Source organism: Oculina patagonica, chromosome 4 (genome assembly GCF_052425735.1).
Source record: "Oculina patagonica isolate OP01 chromosome 4, crgOcupat, whole genome shotgun sequence".
Taxonomy (NCBI): domain Eukaryota; kingdom Metazoa; phylum Cnidaria; class Anthozoa; order Scleractinia; family Oculinidae; genus Oculina; species Oculina patagonica.
In genome coordinates, this window is record NC_135761.1 from 26,074,596 (window position 1) to 26,094,313 (window position 19,718).

Here is a 19,718-nt window from a genome sequence, read left to right on the forward strand (position 1 = left end):
TTTTTTTTCCATTTTCTACTAGCTATTTAGAATCCAGTGTTTAAAGAAGCAATGTCAAGACATTTCATTCCATGTCATTTTTCCTGATTACTTTCAAAGTGAAGGAAACCTCACAAATTATAATAATTCCATAACAAAGAAAAGCATCAAAAGAGTAGTAAAAACACAAAAATAATCAAGGGTGGCTTCGACTGAAGAAGGTTAAGAAGGATTACGAACTACAAACTTGCCCTTTTTTAAGATTTGTTTCCATGACAGCTCCTTTAATTAGAAAGATAAGTGTGTGGTTCCAGAAAATGTCCATATCCTCCCCCCCCCCCCACAGAAGAAATTACAAATTCCTGTGGTGGGGGGGGTCTCAAAGGTTGGAATTTCCAGAGGGGTGGGGTTTTTTAGAAAAATACCCCTTCTGTGGGGATGTGTGGATAATTGATGGAACTACACAATGAGAAAAAATAAATGATAAAGATAGTAAATTTTAAGCTCGGTGATAAATAATGAAAATGAATTTTTCAACAATGACATGAGCATGAGACAAAGAAAAAATCTGAGTCCCTGACGGAAATCGAACCCATGGCCTCCCAGATACTCGTTGGGTGCTCTAACCAACTGAGCTACCAGAGACTCGTTGTGAACTGGGCCATTTACTAGGTTGATGTGTGACACGACATGGATTTGATTCCTGTGGGGGACTCAGAATTTGTCCCATGCTCGTGTCATTGTTGAAAAATTCATTTTCATTAGAAAAAATTAAAGTTACCAAGTTCTAGTTTTCTTCAATTAATTAAGGATAATGTCAAACAGTTGCTTGCATGATGAGACAAGCCAAACATTATCAATCCATTATCATCATCATTATTATATCCAATCAGAGTTTTGGATCTATAAATTTCAGTTTGAGTATTTGTTGAAGAGCGAGACTATGAATAAATTGATTACTTCAAGAAAGAAGAAAAGCCAGGGGAGCTTTTCACAGTTTTCAATGTGCTGAACAATTAAGGTCAATTAAATCTTTTTGGTCCAGAAGATATTTTGCACGTTAAGCGAGCCTACAAAAAATTTGCTTAGGGACTGGTTTCTAGTTAGGAGGAAGGAGGACGCTGGGAGTTGTTGGGGAGGGGTGGTTACAGCGACAGCCTTGCACTATTGTTTGCTGCTGCGAGGGTTGACTCGGGTTCGCTTGCAGAGAAATAACAGTTCGGGAGTTTTTAGCGACCGAAAAAATGGCCGACAGCGTGGTAGAGGAAGTTCAGCCTATAGCAAGTGATTCAGGAGTGCAATCTCAGCAAACAGCTGAGGGAGGCGAGGTAGAAACAGCAACTTCTGCAGATGGGAAAAGTAGCGATGCTAGCGCTGTTGAACAAGACGATAAAGAAGGAGGCGAACCGCCGAAGAAGAAGTCAAAAAAAAGCCCATCAAAGAAGGCTGTAAATGCAGAGCCCGGCAGCGCTGGCCAAGATAAATACCCATTTGCCCGATCACGAGGTATAAGAATCTTCAGTGATCGAGAAATCGAGTCCCAGGACGCAGAGATGACCAAAGAATACTGGCGTTTTTGGAACGACACAGCCGAGGAACTGTGCAGCGATCGAGCGTACAACGACTGGGGGAAGCGAGATCTAAAGCTTTACATCGATGCTGCCTGGATTATACATAAGACTTACTTGCAAGAACTACGCGAACGAGAGTTAGCAGGCTTACTCAAAGAGCTGCAAGAGAAATATGGTTATGTTGAGTTGCCAGCGAAACTGAAAAGCCAAGACCAAGCTGTCACGAACGCCCTGTCAAAGGTAGCATTTTGTTTGTGTTTGTACATGTTTAAATGTGGTTTGTGAAAGTTGTTTAGCGCTTGTGTGCGATCGATTATTGCTTCTAACTGCTTCAGGGGTTATCGTGAAAGTTTATACAAACTTGCTCTATCCCCTGGGAAAATATTTTTGCCTTCTTTGTGCAAAGGCCCTGGTGTTGGGGTTGAGGTTTTTATTATTTTTTTTTATTTCTTGTATAAGTATAACAAAATGGCAACAACAAAATAAAAATACAGAGAAATGGCCATATCAAGAGAACCAAAAGTAGCATTTATAATTCTACACTACATTCTAAATACAGTGGAACCCCTCTGTCACTCTAGGGAAATGTCAAGTGGCTACTTCATGTGTGTTTCACAAAATATCCATACCTCCTTCACGGAGGACTGTTTGGTTTATATCTGCCCACTCCTCTGGAAATGCCAGTTTTGCTTCATACTTTCCTTTTAAAATTTCAGCTTTTGACAGTCTTCACCCCCTTGAAATTTCCATTGACCTTCTGTGGGGCAGGTATGGATACAACCTCATACCCAGGGTCTTTTATCCCCTTGACCAGTGGTCGGGAAATGAGCGACTCCTGGAAAGTTCTGATTGGACGTATGAAAATATCGAACTTCTAGTTCAACTGCGCATGCCTAGCTTTCAAAAACATGACTCAACGAACTTGTTGGTGTTTTACTTCCAGCCATTTTTATTGTTTTTAGAGCCATCAAAATCGATCCTCCAACAGAACTTTTGAGAGTCGCTTGTTTCATATAGCTTACGCAGTAAGGAATGAAGACTCAAGCAGTGGCGGGTCTAGGGGAATGGCCCACCTTATTTTTAGGCAAAACAGGGGATGGATGATCGGGGGCCCACTTATGTCTGGATCTGCCACTGTCAAGATACAAGATTGGTTTGGATATTTTCTGGAACTACACAATAGAGGTTGGCCACTTACCTGTAATAAAGCCTGGTTTTCACTAGTGACGCAAGCGCAAGCACAAGCTCAAGGATAACAGCTTTTATTTCACCGTGAAAACTGCTTGGACTCAAGCAAAAGCACAAGCGAATTGCATTTTGATGCTTGTGCTTGTGGCAAGCACAAGCACAAAGATGAAAATTTGTCCTTTTGCGTGATTGCGTTTGTGGTTGCGCTTGTGCTTGTGTCGCTTGTGAAAACCAGGCTTAAAGGTTTAAGAGAAATTAGCTTAAGCAGGGCTGTGCTCTAAGGGTGACGGGTGCCTCAGGCGACTAACTTTTGTCTTTGGGTGACCAGATAATCTTATTTCTTACATATAAGCTTTATGCTGGGAGGGATGGAAACTAAAATTTCGGAGCACTTGCCATCTGGGCGAGTGACCTTCGAATTGCACTCGTCCAAATCAGTTTTCACTCGCCCCATATCATCTCAGAAAAAAAAATTAGCCCTCCTCTGCCAAAAAATTACCGTGCGTGCCGACCGTGCCACCGTGGTGGTGGATTGCAGTACAGGCTGCTATCTATCTCTTCAAAAAAAAATAACCTAAAATAGACCTAACTCCAAAATACATCCGTGATGTGCACTCGCGCGACAGTTTTCACACTCGCCTGGGCGAGCGGGCGAGCGCTAATTTCCCACCCTGTGCTGGGCACCCTGGATCTCATAGTTTGGAACCTTTTGGCTTCTTGTAATTATTCTTAGAGCACAGCCTTGTTAAGGCCTTCTAGAAATTGCACATTACTGCAGTGCAAAAACATGTGGAAACCAATCACAGAACCAATCACAGATTGTGTCGTTTGTCACCTTTGATTTTAGACTCTTGCCTGCATCAACATGTTGAAAACAAAGCCAAAATTACATTCTTGCTGGCAGCTAAGGCTAAATTGGGTTATTCCAGAAAAAATACACACACCCCGACGGATGGCAATAACCCATTGCAGACTACAGGGCCACTTATTTGCACATGTCATTGAATAAGAATAGCACCTATTGTGTTATGCCTCATTCTACAAAGCATTCCAACACATGTAAATAAGGTGGACCAAAGCGGCCCTGAATTCTATATTTGCTCTGTTTGTCATCATGTTGTCAATGACATTTGGACAAAATTAGAAGCTGGTAAAAAGTGCAATATTTAAACTCCTCGGCTGTTAACACTGAAGAGTACGGGGGGTTGAACCCCCCCACCTACCATATTTGTGGTCCTTGGTATATGAGCACATACCATGGCCCGTAAACCAATCAAAACTCAGGAATTGTAATATACCATGGCTATTATTGCCATTTCCAGCATTTTGACATACAAACAAGGCAAAAGGGTCATTATGCATTGTTTTAACCGATGTGTTGACCCTTTTACCTCTTTTGCATGCCTTCTCAACAAAAGAATATATCATCCAAGGCTCAACTGCAACAACACCTATTTCTCTACATTATTCCTTTGTCATTTGAATATGTACAATGTATTTTTGACTGGTCTTTTTTGCACTTGCATATGTACATGTATTTCGCTCAGCAAGCCCCGTCATGTCAGTTTATTACCATTTCTGCACATCGTGGTGCTTATAATTTGATAAAAATATAAAATGACACAGCAGCTGAAGCAATAAATTACTTTGTTTGTTGTTCTTAATTTCAGCTTCAAGATTCCACAGCCAACTTGAATGAGCTAAACCTGGAGTTATCCCGCACCAGAGGCAAGGCCATGAATCTTAAACAACGAGCACTCAGCGATTCTTTTCCTGCCAAACAAAAGGACGAAGAAACAAGAGTAATGAATAAGCAAGTCAGTGAGTTGGAGAAAAATCTGTATGAAGGCATGTCGGAAGTAAAGCGAGATCAAGACTCAATGAAGAAAGCCCTTAACAGACAGAAGACTTTGGTGTTCAAAGCACGTCAAGAACGACCTTTAGTTGGGGACAGTTAAGGCTAGATCAGTCTATTTAAGGAAAAAAAAGAAAAATGTTTATTTGGAAATCAGTAGCATGTTCGATTTAGCATTTTGTACCTAACATCTTGTACTTTTTGAAAACAAAGGATTTTGCTTGTTTTAATGAAAAACCTTCCTAAGCTTTTACCATATCTATTAAAAAAACACAAAAGAAGGATGAGCAGATGAAAGGACTCCTATCAAAATATTGTTAATATCAAACTTTTACAGATGGCCTGCAGCAACTGCAGAGCATTCATTACTGACAGTATATTTATCATTGTTACATAGATTTGAACTGGGATACTGTATTCATGAACAGGACTTTGATCCGTCCCTGTTATGGCAAAACATATGTTCTTTGGAACTTTTAAATTTACACAAAAGTAAAAATTAAGGTGGAAATGAAGTATCAAACAAAATGACTGTGGTCTCAGTTTTTCAGTGCGGTTCCAGAATTTCCTTGTTTGTTAATTTACCGAAAAAGGTTTACTAAGGCCCCCTGCTCTTCTGTGCCTCCCACCTAATAAGCCTTCCTCTGGATGTTCAATTCCCTCTCTAGCCCCCCCCCCCCCCCCCCCCACCTTTCCCGTTCCTCTTCTGCCAAGGGATGGCACATTATGCAAATTCATAGACAAGTTGTTTCATCCACCACATTTATTTTTTATTGTTACAGTCAACTCTCGTTAAAGCGGACACGCTCGGGGCGTCGTTTAGTGTCCGTAATAGCGAGAGTCCGTAATAGCGGGAGTCATTTCCAGTCAAACTTTATTCGCCGGGGATCTGGATTTTGTCCGTAATAGCGAGTGTCCGCAATAGCGGGGTGTCCGCAAGGCGAGAGTTGACTGTACTATTTTGTGAAAATGTGTCACTAAACAACTAAGACATCGAAAAGTTTTATTATTTCTTTCATATTTACTCAAAACATGATTTCAAATTAGCCCCCTCTTCGTTAAGTTTCCCCTCAAAAGATCTTGGAGAAGAAATAAGCCCCCCCCCCCCCCCCCAGGGGCTTACAAGGTTTTGCGGTACTCCCTCAACCTGACTGAAGCCTTGATGAAACAGGGATGGCGCAGTGGTGAGGGCACTCGGCTTCCACCAGTGCCCGGGTTTTAATTGGGAAATTCCAGAAAATATCCATACACCACGACGGACGGCTTCAATATTTTAATCCCCCTTGCTTTCGGAAATTCCAAAATGCGTTACCCCCCCCCCAATAGTTTTTGCAAACTATGCACAAAAAGCACACCACCATCTACAAGTAAAACAGGCAAAGGCAAGAAGAGGCAAAGTGCACTTGTGCCATGGGTCCAGTGCGACAGTTGTGATGAATGGTTCCATCTGTAAGTGATGTTTAGAAATAAGCCAGCATTGTAATGAAATTGTTTAATGTGGACTTATGATCACAAAATTTGCAACTCTCTGATTTAAGCCGTTTTTGCACATAAACAAGTGACTAGTGCGGGAAGAAAAATCTTTTGCAATATCTCCTTGTATTGAAATATGGCAATTAGTTATCCGATGCTGTTTCACCTGGCTGCACTTTTCTCGGGCTGAAAATCACTTCATGTGAAAACAGGTCTGAGGGTCTGGAAGTGTTACCATGGTAATGCAAATTTATTTTACTTGTTATTGTGTCACCATGAGTGTACCAAGTTTAAATGCTTTAAAAGGGGAATTGAAGCATTGATTTCTTAATCAATTTGACCATGACTGCCAAATATTATTTGATGTATTTTGTGTATGTACTTTTGCCAGGAAAATGGTCTTATAAAGACCAAATCATTTAAGTCATAAAAATTTGACCCCCACCTAGCTAAGAAATAGCAGAGAGTCTTCATTTGCTTATTTTGGGAAAACTGTCAGGGTAAAGATAGTGAATTGTTGTTTACATTGGATACATTTGAAAATGTATGGGCTACTTGATTGATAAAATTTGGGATATATGATAAAAACAGGTGTCTACGGTCCAAAGCCGCCCCCTCCCCCCGCCCCCCCAACACCTTACATTTTTCTGGTTGTCAAAACAATTGTCTTAAGTTAGAAGTTTTTGTCGACAACATAGCAACCCATCCTTTGTTCAATTTACGATAGAAAAGGCGATAAAGGAAAAAAATATTGAGATATTAAGCAAACGGAAAATGAAACAAAATTGAGTTAATAAGAATCTTACTAACTTTTATTTAATTAAACTTTGTGTACAGGAAATGTGTTGGCCTCAGTAAAAAGCCAGAAAAAAAAAGAAGAGTGGAACTGCAAAGATTGCATAAATAAGGACTGAATATAATGTGTACCAAGATAAAAACAACATAGGTGTGTGGTGCAAAATAGGTGGATCAGACACTTTATACAAGCCTGCTTAAAGGAAACTAAACAAAGAAATTGAGATAGTAGTCTAGTTATAACTAAAGTTACAGTTGATAGAGTTACAGTTATAGAAAAATCTGAACGCAAGAAGAGTTTAACGCCAACAACCTTGAAGTGTCACAGGGGTATAGGCAAGCTCAATTTAGTGCGGAAAACAGAATACCGGTAGTTATTTAATATGAGTTACAGAGATACCAAAACTAAAAGCCCGAGGATTGTATAGACACTTTAGAATTATTTTCAGTGTGTTTAGCTATTAAGCACAAGCAAGAATAATAATTCAAATTGATCAAATTGCTAAAATGTATTTATTGAATTGTTAAACTGTCTATACAGTGCAAGCATTATATGTACTGATACCACAAGAAATACACCTTATAGCTGCAAGTTGTGATCTAAAGATCTATCTATCCATTGAAGGGGATAAGCATTTGTGGCTGTTATGACAATATTATGAATTATGAATTGAAGTAGCTCCCAAATTTGTCTAAAAAAAATTAGCCAAAGACAACATTGCACCTGTTAATGAGAAAATGAAATTTGTAAATGGAAGGATATTGAATAAATTTCATATTAAGTGAAACACTTGCCTCATTCTTTTGCATTCTAAGATCTCGGAGATGGAAGTAGAAGGTTGTACATAGTTACGCTGCAATGAGTGGCTGCACGTTTTTTTTTTCATTACTAGAAGCCAAATCAAACTCCATACTTTTTCTTAACACTTTTGACTACTGAGAACTCTTACCATAAAACATTAAATTTGGGTGAAAACATTAATTTAAATTGGTCCATTATCATACATTGAAGGAAGTGTACATTGAAATTAAATGAATTATATTAAATATAGTTGTGGAGAAAATCTAGACAACTTCCTGCCTTTGGCATGCAAGACATACCGTAAAATTCCGGTTATAAGCCCCCCCGCTTATAAGCCCCCTCCGGTTATAGGCCCATCCATTTGGAAACAAAAAAAAACCATCTGGTTATAAGCCCCCCGGATATAAGCCCAACTCTACTGGATGGCAGTAATGAACAGAGCTAAATGTTGCTCTATTATACTTTTTAACTTTAAAACGTATTTCAATCAACACTGCTGTGGCTCGTTTGGAAGCATTTTTTTTATTCCGCTTATAAGCCCTGCCGGATATAAGCCCCTCCGTTTATAAGCCCACCCAAAACCCCTTATGAAGTTGTATAAGCCCAGGGCTTATAACCGGAATTTTACGTTATAAGGCCAATATGCAATTTTTTTATGCTATCCTTTCCATTATGAATAGTTCAATAACTCTTGGGACCTCTTCCAAATTATTTTTTCACACTGATGCCCTATTGATAATGAAGAAAATGCATTTTTTAATATAATTTTGGTGCTTTCCATGGTTTGTCTTAAAAGGAAATATGTAACTGTATTTCTAATTGAAGGGAACCTCAAAAAAATATTCTCCAGAGAAAAAAAAATGCATAATAATTTGTAATACACCTGTACATCAAAGCAAAACAACAATGGTTATGACTAAAGGTGATAAAGACAGAAAAGAAATAACAAACTAAATAAAACCTCAATAATTTTAAGAAAATTAAAGTATCCCTGTCATAGCACCTTAGACGATTAAAAACCAAAATCAAGTTTTAATAAAAACTTTTATTGAGGAATGAGCAGTATCACAAAAGCTCCTAGCTATCAACAAAATTCAACTGAATTTGCCTGCTCAGAGTCTGTTAGTATCAATTAAGAGATGAAAATTGTGATATTTAAGTGCACCAGAACTCAATTAGAGAATGAAGCTCAGTGGCGGATAGAGGGGAGGGGCCTGGGGGGACCGGGCCCCCACCATATTTTTTTTTTCGGAAATAGTTCGTTTTCCTTGAAATACAGGAATTATCTTAACAGAATTCACGATTCATAGTCAAGCGGGCCCCCTCCTTAGCTGAAGGTCTGGATCCGCCACTGAGGCTGGAGGCAATTTGGTAATGGCCTACTTAATCTGAACATGCAGTGATGGAAACAACCTCTTATTAAAAAGGTCATAGCCTTTATCAGCCACTATCTTCTTTTAGAACAGATTCATTACAAATTATGAAATTTGTTAGAAGTTTAAGTAAATCAAAACAAGAGATTAATAAAAACTTAAATCAAAATTAAACTGAATAATTAATGTCCAACTAATACTAATTAAGTGTCCAAAACCTATGATGGCAAGGATGAAGATGATGATGATGAAGCTGTCCAAACACAGTAAGCTGCAGTCTGCCAAATCACTGGACAGTTCCGTAACATGAACAAAACTGGTAGACACAGTAAAAATTAACCCCATATACGTTCATGTTGAATCCTGAACAAGAACAGATGATTGGCCAAACCAAGAGGGTTGGAGATAAAATTTTCCTGTCAATGTTAAAAAAAGACAAATTAATTTAAAGGAAGAGCAATACAAAACATGGTATATTGTAATATCAATAATGCCATTTAATGTCTGGCAACAGCACAAAGCATGGTTTTAAGTAGTTGCGAGACAAGTTGCACAACTTGTTGGCTTGTATAACAGCACCTTAATGCCACTATTGAAAGTGGACAGCTGCTTTGCAAAAAAAATTGTGGTATAAAAAACATCTCTTGGAATCTCTTGGTGATATAGAAAGCAAATGTGCAAAAAGACAAAAAAAAGGTACCGGTAAGTCCTTTTATATAAATTGCTTTAAAACAACCAAACCCAGGAGTCCTGCACATTTTATTCATTTAACACGACAAACAAATTCTCAAGTTGGCATTAATGGGGGTGCACTTCCTTGCGTTAGTTAAGCCTGTGCGACTCAATGATTGCGTGACATGACAGAAATGCACTTAAGCTCTCCCCAGCACTATGAGATCAATGCAAGACAGCAATTGCTGGATCCGACAAGATCTGAAAAGAGTATTGGTTAGCTAGCGATATTCATAGGCAAAGTATCCAACAAGCTTGGAAGAGCGACCCAATGCAAGTTAATTGAAGCAAATATCAAACCAACCTCGAAGAGAGGGGGAGGGAAAAATTTCAAACGCTATGATATTCATAATTAATATAGTGAATTAAATGCGAAACGTATATGCTTTACAAGTAAACTATAAAGAATTTGTTAGGGCTTTTGTAGATAGACTATCTAAACAACAGTCTACTGGAAAAGACAGAACCAAGAGCTCTACTGACTGAGACTTGGCCATGAAATGCGGTAATAACGTCATAATAGAGCTAGAATGCAATGTACAGACAGAGTTTGCTTGACCTTGGGCTTGTATTTACGTTAGCCCGATTGAGTATGGAACCAGCATAAAAGGCAATATATATATAAAACATATATAAAAAATACACTACTAGAGCTGGAGGAAACAAGACAACAGAAGAAATAAAAAATAAACGAGCCATTCAGGCAAGCAACATGTTGTTTTCTACGTAACTTATACTACCGGTTTCCAGCACTGCGTATTAAAAGCTCAAATTTATGGTCGCGAATCTTACGAAATATAGGCTTAAGTTTATCTTATAGTAAAGATTTGATAATATTAAAAGGTTACATGTCGGAAAGAAAGAGAGTAAATACGATACTCATAACTTTGAAAGCATAATTATTATAAATTGACCCCAAAAGAAAACGAGCACGAATAAAATATCAACACGAAACGTGCATGCGCTATAAAAACGTGCTCGCGCTATAATGTAAATGCTATTAATTAATGTTTGTAAGCTTATGATATAACACATTACCTTTTTGAAATCCACATAAACAAAAAATTGAAATCCACTGAACATAAATAAAAATGCGCGAACTACGAAAGCCGAGGAGGGACTGCAGACTTCAGACTTCGGACTTCAGACTTCAGACTTCAGACTTCAGACTTCGGACTTCAGACTTCAGACTTCTGACTTCAGACTTCAGACTTCAGACTTCGGACTTCAGACTTCCGCCTTTAGCATTCAGAGACTTCCGCCTTCGGTTGAGAAAGAAAATGAAAAGCCCACAACAAGGGGTATTCAGCGATCGAACAAGAACCGTTGCTATCCGTGTGGTATCAGAAAGAGCGTGTAAATCAGCTAATAAAAGTTAACTCCAGTTTCTAGCAGGAAAGTGCCAAATTGTCCAAAAGATCCATTTAAACCAGGTATTTTTTATCTCTATTTGCATGACTCTTATAACCCTTTCTGCCCTTTGTCTCGTCTGACACTGATACCACAAGGAAAGCATTGGTTTTCGTCTGATCGCCGAAGTTAAGCCCTGTTGGGCGGGGTTAGTACTTAGATGGGTGACCAACTGAAAATACCCCTTGTTGTGAGCTTTTCAGTTTCATTCTTTCTTTTTCTTACGAAATCAGTAACTTTTAAGGCCTTCTATTTTTTCGAACGGTTTCGTTGACCTTTGTACGTTTCATTGTCCCGATTGGGGCGAGAAAGTCCGAAGTGCAGTCGCGCTAGCTTCTCCTTGAAATCCTCACTCGAAATAAAATCGAAATCCTGGCTCTACATCGGTCTATGCTCTTTATTTTGTGAAATATACTTACTGTTTGTTTTTTTGTTTGTATGTTTGTTTGTTTATTTGTCCAGTGTTACGTAATTAAGAGATCATGTATAAGCCATAAACGATATTGCGGCCTATTAATTGTGTGTGAAATAAAGAAAAAATATGGTTCCAGGTACCGCTGTCTGCAGGTCTGCAAACTGAGAATTTATTAATTTAATTTTGTTCATAGCAATAAATTAATTTAGTTATTAAAAAAAAATCTCGTTACGCCGATCCTCGTTCCAACGTTCCGCCGTTCCGTGTTCCTCTATTTATACACCATTTAAGGACATCCGATCCGGATCTGACTTTATAGATAGCGGCCGCGGATTTGCCGGATCGAACAACTCAGCAACTCGGAGGTCAGCGAAAATCAAGCGAAGGCGGAAGTCTCTGAATTCTAAAGGCGGAAGTCTGAAGTCTGAAGTCTGAAGTCTGAAGTCTGAAGTCTGAAGTTTGAAGTTTGAAGTCTGAAATCTGATGTCCCTCCTCGGCTTTCGTAGCGAACATATTAGTCTAGCCTGCGAATACAGCCGCCTCTATCATTTTCCATTTGCGAATTGCGTGCGCGTAAAATGCAAATCATTAACTCGGCCAATGGAGTCCTTCCGCTACCCTCGCTACCCACAAGGCGCGCGCGAAGTGAAGAAGCCAATCAGAAAGGACCTTACGAGAGCTGCTACACAACTGTTCGCAAACGGTTGATACCAGTTCGGAAAATGATGAAGAGGTGGAGCGAATCATGTCCAAGAGTCAGGCTAGTGTACTGAGTCGAAAAAGAAGTGCAGACGAAGATTTTCAGGAAGAAGGTGATACAGAGAACGATGAGAAACGGCGGGAAACACATGCAGTCGGACCCGCGAAAGTCATTGGTAAGCTTTTTGTTATATTCGCAACGATTAATTCGACTTTTAATCTTCTGTCGATTTAAAAGAAATGATCAAAGGCAGATGCTTCTGTAAAGAACAAATTTATACCTGATAACTCTTTCATGTAATAACTTTGACCAAATGCGAATTAGATCGAGGCCGACGTCTGCGAAGGGAAACTCTGACGCCAAGAATCTAAACATTGTTTTCTTCTTTTGAGGTTGAAGCTCGGAACTAGTGAGTCTAGTGACGGTTATTTTATTTGCAGATTGGTCTCCGGAACAAGTAAAAAAGTGGATTTTTGGCTTATTTGGTGAAGCAGTTGCAGAGAAGTTCCTCGAGGAAGAGATAGATGGGCGGGCATTATTGGAAAGTAAACGGTTGGAAGAGGATTCAACTCTTGAGAAACTTGGTATCGCAACAATCGGAAAGAAAGAGCGTTTCAAGAGAGAGCTTGGAGCTGTCAGACCAGATGGTAGATACACTCTTTTTATTTTATAAGAATATTGTTTTTCCGACCCAGGCTGAATATTCTTATATTTCTGCCGATTTTAGGCTGAAAATATTCTCATGAACATTCTTAAATAATTCCGTTTGACATTTTCGTTTTAGAATTTATAATGATACTTTTTTGCTGTTTAGTTTATTTCTTTTGTGCCGTACATCATACATACTGTAATTATATAATAAATGTACCGTTCATCGAACTGTCATAAGCATCGAACATCTCGTTAGTGCAGGTTTTTAGTGCAGAATGCACTATTGTGATGGTTTGGTGGGGCTGTCGTCCGCTAAACCCCTAAAGCGCTACAGTGTAAACTTTTAATCACCAATTAATTAATTAATATCAATTAATTAATTATTCCTTGTGGAGGGGGTGGGGGTGGGGAGCACCTGACCGTACCCCTAGGTAAAACCTGGAGCACATCTACGTTACTTTCCTATGAGGATCTCAAACGTATATATTTGTTTCAGAAAACCCTTTGCTCTCCTTGTGGTACTACTCAACGTAATTTACACCAAACGCATGCGCAGATTAGTCTACGTTGTTTTCTGGAACTATCATGAACATCACTTGTATTGCGTGTTTGCGGTAGGCTTCCTGCAGACTTCTTGGCGCCAAGTAAAAACCGCAAATTAATTAAATTAGATTTTGAGACTTTCACAGCGCTTTCGTAATTAGGTATGCAAAAACTTGCACCGGGATTTTCGGCGTGAACAACTGATAACCAGGAAACAAATATCCTAGCTGTACTGCGTTTTAAAAACCTGTCGAAAAATATGTTTTTTGTTTAGATTTGTTTCTTTAGTTTTTGAGAATCGTCTTTCGTGCATTCTAAACCGTAACTTAATTAAATTAAACAAATGTCATCGATGCCGCCGTAAAACAAACAAAAAACAAAAGTTTCATGTTATCGCATTTTCAAGGAAGACAAAAGTATTTTGTTACAAACGAACAAAAGTGTCGTGTTACGTTTGCAAAGATTAGCGTAAGGAACACCTGGGAAAGAATACAAGTAGCCTGTGAACAGTTTTTCTGAAAGTAAAATAAAGCAAATAAACACGAACATATATAAAACATCATACTTTCAATTGTTCCATATTGCATTCTGCACTTACCAAATCATCGAGATTTTTATTGTTTTACTGGCTAGTTAAAAGTTTTGCCGTTTAGAGAAATAAAGGATTTTATACGGTTCAGATAAAAACATATTAAATTGTATTGCATTAACAAATTTTCAGCTCAAAATGCTATTCTTTTCAAAATCTCGGCCTCGGGTTTATTCTTAAAATATTCTTTAAAATTGGCAAGTATCAGCGTTGATATTCTTATCAAATTAATTTTAATCAAATTAATTTTAAATTTTAAAATAACAGCACTCTTTGAACTGTGAATCACATTTAATCGTAGAACGGCCAATATTAATAAGATGCTATTTCTCTAGATAACATTCATCCTTTTGGGCAAAAAAAGAAGAAGATTGATTGTTCATCATTCCGAAGCTATGACAGACTACTAACAAGAGAAGAGAGGGAGCATCTCAGCTGTAAAGACAAGAGTATTTACAACACAAAGTAGGTATCTAATAACAGTATTGTAAATTTCTTGTGTTGTCAGGAAAGGATCTCATTTGAAAAATTATTTCTCTTGAGCTTCCTTTATGAAACTTACAGAATTACTGGTGATGGCAAGAGCCTCTCATTTCTTTGAACATACATGTAATACCAAGATGAAACACTAAGGTTATTTTTCTTTGGTGAAAAGAATGGAATGGAAGTTTTATTTCCAAATTTAGCTACAGGGCTACAAATAATTTTGTTCACTTGAAAGGACATATGTCCTACAAAGGCACCAACTTGGTCGGACAAAACAAAATTGTGGTCAGACAGATTTTTATTCATCGTTGCTCTAAAGTAATGTATGATCAAAAAATTGTCTGGACATTATGTCCGACCACACTTGACATTTCGCCGGACATGAGCAAAATTTGGTCGGCCAATGACCAACTGTTATTTGCAGCCCTGAGCTATCTCCCTTATGATCCAGCTACAGTCCTTACAGTCCTTAAATTTAGGACAAATAATTGGGCCAGTTTGCTAAATTTTCATTGGTAAGTGGGTTCAAAAAGTGAAGTGTCAAGTGACTTGTTTAAGATTGTGTACAATAAATTACCTCTTGATGATTACTCAATTACAATAACGAATTCATTTTCAGAGGGTAACACTTGTTAGTTAACTTAAGTTGCTGATGGTCCTCGTCTAAGTATCTGTCTAACAGAAGAATAAATAAAATATGCAAACAAATGATATGTATCAAATATATAATCTGTCCCTTTAACAGAAAAAAGAGGATCACCAAAGAGGTGGAAAAAAAATGGCCAAAAGGAAGTACACTTCCCAACTACAGAAGCAAAGTTGAAGCGATGGTTGTCGACCAATTTGTTGAGAAGATTGCACAGGACGAAAGTGTCCTTTTCCCTGAATGTGGACTGCGAAAGGAGGCTATACTCGAGATAGTGTTAAAAAAAATAAGGGAACAGCGACGGCAACAGAAAGACGTAAAAATACCCTTGAGACAAGAAGACGTATTGTCAACTGACAGTGCTGAAAGTGAATCATCAAATTCCAGTAGTCCTCCTTCGTCTCAGTTTGAAAGGGTCAAACGATACAGCCTATATTTTGACGAAGGTGAGTGGATTTGAGGATTTCAAAAGGAGGCAAAGTTTGTTGTGAACATTGCATTTCTTTGCTTCTCCCTTGGGAAATTTTTGAAATGAATTGTGGTAAAAAAAAAATTAGTTAGATGAGTGGGCAAAACACTTTTTTCCTTACCACAACAGGCCACAGAAATTTAACAAGGTGACCAAAAGATGAGGTTCTCTCTCTCTCTCTTTAAGTTTTAAGGTGTGAGAGTCTATGAGCTGGAAGGTTTCAATAACAAAGTGTATTGACATACTTTGTTGAATGTTGCATTAACTTTCACTTATTTTTTTTGCCCTAGACATGACCCAGAGTACAGCTGAATTGATTGTCATGGTAGCCCTCCAGAAATCATCAATCAAAGATGTTAAAATGGAGCAGCTGCATAAAATGAGAAAACTGTTCAACCTTGGATTGCTAAGGGGGAAAGACAAAATGACTCATGTCCGAGCCATTGCCAATTCGCTGAAATTAGAGGGTTACGTCACAATATCAGAGGTGGCAGATGGAGAATCCCTAACACGAAACAATGTTCAGATTGCAAAGGAGATTGCTCTTGACTAAGCCTAAAATGGCTAACTTTCTGCATGTCATATAAGTTGTGTTCATTATTTGGCCTTAAAACATTCAGATTGATTGGTTTAGGGCACTTACTGTGCAAGTATGTATGTGACTGCAATATCTACTGCAAAGTTGGACATGTTCAGTAAATATAAGTTTAGCATTACAAAAAGCTAAATTTCTGGGTGTCATAGTAAGTTGTGTTCATGATTTCATGTTTTAAGATTGCAAGTCTGGCTTAGGGCACTAATTACTGTGCATGTGTGTGTGACTTCAATATATCTACTGTCAAGTTTTACATGCATGTTCAGTAAGTTTGGCAATACAAAATGGCTAAATTTCTGCATAGATATGTTAATGATTTGGCCTAGATATACTTATGTATTAATAACCTTGGTTTTTGGTTGCAAATCAGCATAATGCTGGTGAGAACCCTTTAGGCAATGAACATATTGGCTTAGCTGTAATAGAACAATGTAGATAGTATTAATTTTGTTGTCTGATACAAGTGGATGATTTGTTTGGTAGTTAAAATAATTGTTCATTAAATCACAACAGTTTGTTAAATGATGTTTTATTTGATTTCTTTTCTTTCTTTCTTTTTTTCATTGTTACATCGATCTTTACACAACAGTTGAACAGCTGTGTTACAAGTATTGCAAAAAAAAAGAACACACATGGTTTGTTCGTTATTTCCAAGGTTGATTGAAAATCCCGATAGGGAAAACCCCAAGAAACCATATTCGATAGTTAGAATACCAACTATGGAATTAAATCATTTTCCATGAATGGTGTTCCATTTTCCAAACAGGGAAAATAGTTAGAAACCAAATTTGTTTATATTAAAATCCAAACAAGTATTTTGTTGTAAAATCTGGTGTGGTTTTCATTCTTTCCACATTGGGTTCTGTGGAAATCCAGAAATGAAAAAAGACCAAAATCCAAATTTGGGAATGGGGATATCCTAGTTCGTTTACTTCCTACCATAAAATCCAAATGTGGTTTTGTAAATTTCCAATTACGATAGTCCTGCACACATTTTGAGAAAACCAAGTTTGGCATCTTAAAAATCCAAACTGGTATTTAGTCAAAATCCATGTTTGGATAAATTGTACTAAATCCATATATGGAAAATAGTTGATTTCCACACAAAATCCATACAATTTCTATATAAAAATCGAATTTGGAAATGTGCCCATTTTTCCAGTGGGAATTCCAATCGTAAGTATCTCCCCATGCCCTCGGAATTCCAGTTCAAAGAACCCCCCCTTGCCCTCGGAATTCCAAAAAGCCGTCCGTCGTGGTGTATGGATATTTTCTGGAACTGCCCATTCCGGTCAGGTACTATATGTGGGTTGAGTTTGTTGTTGTGGGCGGCTTGCATTAAATATTTTCTCAAATTCTTAGCCGATCTGAGAGGCCATGTTAGGTATTGAATTATCATCACTTTATTAATATTTTAGGGATAACTGACTGAACTGTAATATTTTCCAAGGCCCTTTCTAATCAAGTTAAGTCAGAAATATACGAACTGTGTGCCATAAGCACACCGCCACTGCCATTGTTTAAAAATGTATTTTATATATTTCATGTGCACATCACATGTGGCATTACTCAGAGGATAACTCCTTCCCTGCCAGTAACTCTATATTATAAGAAGAACTTGCTCTCCAAGTCCAAGATTATATTTATCACAAGAGACATCATCTCATTTTGGGTCGGAATCCAAGCCATCAGGGATTGAAGTAATAAACACTGGGCATATGCTGTTCTTGTTCCAACGTCAGATGATTTGGCTTTGACTGCCGGCTGCCTTTCTCCTCCGCAGAGGCCTCTTTTGTGTTTCGTACGGGCTGGGAAATGGGGAGAGGTGAAAAGTAAGCGCGCGGAGCCTGGAGATAATCGAAACGAAAGTGCGCGGGGGACACCGTCGTTCAACGCGCTTCCCCTATTTTTCACCCCCTACCCCCCCCACCCCACCCCCACTAAAGGAGTCTCTGCGAAGGAGAGAGTTGAGCTGCTGATTCTGCGTGCCAGCTCGGACTGTCGTCAACTTAACATTCCGTTCCTTGTCGATGCTCGTCATAGATGGATGCATAAGGTTGCATGTAACATTGCATTACTGACGGCATATCATTTAACAGGTTGCATCATTGCTTGTTCAGCAGCCGGTGACTCATAAAAAAAAAAAACACATTATCTTTGAACATGTAAAGGAAAATATAACCTATAACCTCAATTTGCCGATAAAAATCAACCTACCGCTATAAATATTGAGTTTTTGGTGACGCGCGGAAACACCTTGAAAACGTTATCTTACCTTTGACCATGTTGTTCAAGTTGCAATCCGTTTCCATTCGAGACATCTGCAGCCAAAGATGCTCGTTAACAGTTTTAGTGCTCCGATATAACAATTTGTATTAAAAATGGACTATTATTTAAAGTTTTCCTGCGACACAAATACAAATTTTGGCTCTTCAAAAATTTGGTAAAATCCGTGACATAGTCCATTTAAAACTCCCACAGTAGACGCTAATGGCCTCTTAACGACTGCCACCTACCCCAGATTGTGGTTTGCTTCAACTGCTTCTAGCACAGCATGAAAACATAACTTTACTGCCGGTGTAAAGCTCAGGTAAAGCTGGCGTAAATTCAGAATTTAATTAGCTTCACGCTAACTTAACATTTTTTAAAGCTGACCTTTATGCCAGCATAACACACTCAAGTTTTAAGGCAAGGTAATGGGACTTCTTTACACAAACTTTAAATCACATTTACACATGGTAGCGTAAAGATTGGTTTAACCACCTTTAACAACAATTAATTGATGGTGTTAAGTTGGATAACAAACTTAAAACCAGATTTAACCACCTTTAATTTCACGTTAATCCCAATTTTCATGCTGTGAAGCTGTGGTACCGTTCTAGAAGTAGCTGACACTCCTAAAACTTACAGTAGCTTCTGGCCACATTCGCTAACAGTTCAAATGGCATCGCCATTGTAAATGGCTCTCGACTTGTTTCCATTGCCTTCAGTCAGTTGTGCAGTAGAGAGTGTAGCTTCTCTAACAGATTCTTGGTTTGTTTCCATTGCCTCTGTTTGGAGTTCTCCCAGCGAAATTTCAGTTAGTACAAATGGCGCTTGATCCGTTTTTATTGGTCCAATATGTTCAATAAAGCTGAAACTCGCTGAACTTGGAAAATGTTGTAAGCGGATTCTAAATAAATGGTGCGCTTCTTCTGACTTCAGTTTGAGGTATGTTTTTATTGCTATTGCCGAGACTTAGGGCCTGTTTATATGGAGGAGAGTTGTCCCTGGTAGGAGGGCTACCCTCTCCCCCGAGCTATCTTTTGCCGAGCGTTTATATGAAAAAGTTGTCCCTGTTGACCGAGCCAAAACTTGGCCCTCTCGGTTCAAAAGACTGGCGAGAGTTGTTTTGAAACATCTATTATGTCTGCCTTTTTTAAATAAGGAACGCTGAAACATCGACC

At 38.4% G+C, this 19,718-nt stretch overlaps 4 protein-coding genes, 2 long non-coding RNA genes and 1 pseudogene across 6 annotated transcripts in view; 6 read left to right on the forward strand and 1 right to left on the reverse strand.

Annotated features, from left to right (window-relative positions):
- LOC144649957 (uncharacterized) overlaps positions 1–19,718 on the forward strand; it is a 155,086-nt gene that overhangs the window by 100,418 nt on the left and 34,950 nt on the right. The gene's annotated exons all lie outside the window — the stretch shown is intronic.
- The window catches only part of LOC144649989 (uncharacterized), an 87,139-nt gene that overhangs the window by 60,863 nt on the left and 6,558 nt on the right, over positions 1–19,718 (forward strand). The gene's annotated exons all lie outside the window — the stretch shown is intronic.
- Positions 1,135–5,121, forward strand: LOC144649934 (uncharacterized). Its single transcript, XM_078509528.1, has 2 exons — positions 1,135–1,790; positions 4,409–5,121. Exons 1-2 carry the CDS (start codon positions 1,224–1,226, stop codon positions 4,694–4,696), a joined length of 855 nt encoding a protein of 284 aa, XP_078365654.1. The 5' UTR covers positions 1,135–1,223; the 3' UTR covers positions 4,697–5,121.
- Positions 5,913–7,649, forward strand: LOC144649935 (uncharacterized). Its single transcript, XR_013569982.1, has 2 exons — positions 5,913–6,042; positions 6,904–7,649. It is a non-coding gene; the product is annotated as an uncharacterized LOC144649935 (long non-coding RNA).
- LOC144649936 (uncharacterized) lies at positions 7,352–10,869 on the reverse strand. The gene is made up of 2 exons (XR_013569983.1): positions 10,807–10,869; positions 7,352–9,452 (listed from the first exon to the last, which is right to left on the reverse strand). It is a non-coding gene; the product is annotated as an uncharacterized LOC144649936 (long non-coding RNA).
- Positions 11,257–11,375, forward strand: LOC144652768 (5S ribosomal RNA; annotated as a pseudogene).
- LOC144649937 (uncharacterized) lies at positions 12,294–16,467 on the forward strand. The gene is made up of 5 exons (XM_078509529.1): positions 12,294–12,468; positions 12,734–12,940; positions 14,412–14,541; positions 15,308–15,654; positions 15,968–16,467. The coding sequence occupies exons 1-5, from the start codon at positions 12,339–12,341 to the stop codon at positions 16,228–16,230; spliced, it is 1,077 nt and encodes a 358-aa protein (XP_078365655.1). The 5' UTR covers positions 12,294–12,338; the 3' UTR covers positions 16,231–16,467.

Coding starts and splice junctions, on each gene's coding strand:
- LOC144649934 (XM_078509528.1), top strand. CDS start 1,224: ATGGCCGACAGCGTGGTAGAGGAAGTTCAGCCTATAGCAAGTGATTCA. Junction 1,791..4,408: donor TCACGAACGCCCTGTCAAAG/GTAGCATTTTGT, acceptor TCTTAATTTCAG/CTTCAAGATTCCACAGCCAA.
- LOC144649937 (XM_078509529.1), top strand. CDS start 12,339: ATGTCCAAGAGTCAGGCTAGTGTACTGAGTCGAAAAAGAAGTGCAGAC. Junction 12,941..14,411: donor TGGAGCTGTCAGACCAGATG/GTAGATACACTC, acceptor CTATTTCTCTAG/ATAACATTCATCCTTTTGGG. Junction 15,655..15,967: donor CAGCCTATATTTTGACGAAG/GTGAGTGGATTT, acceptor TTTTTGCCCTAG/ACATGACCCAGAGTACAGCT.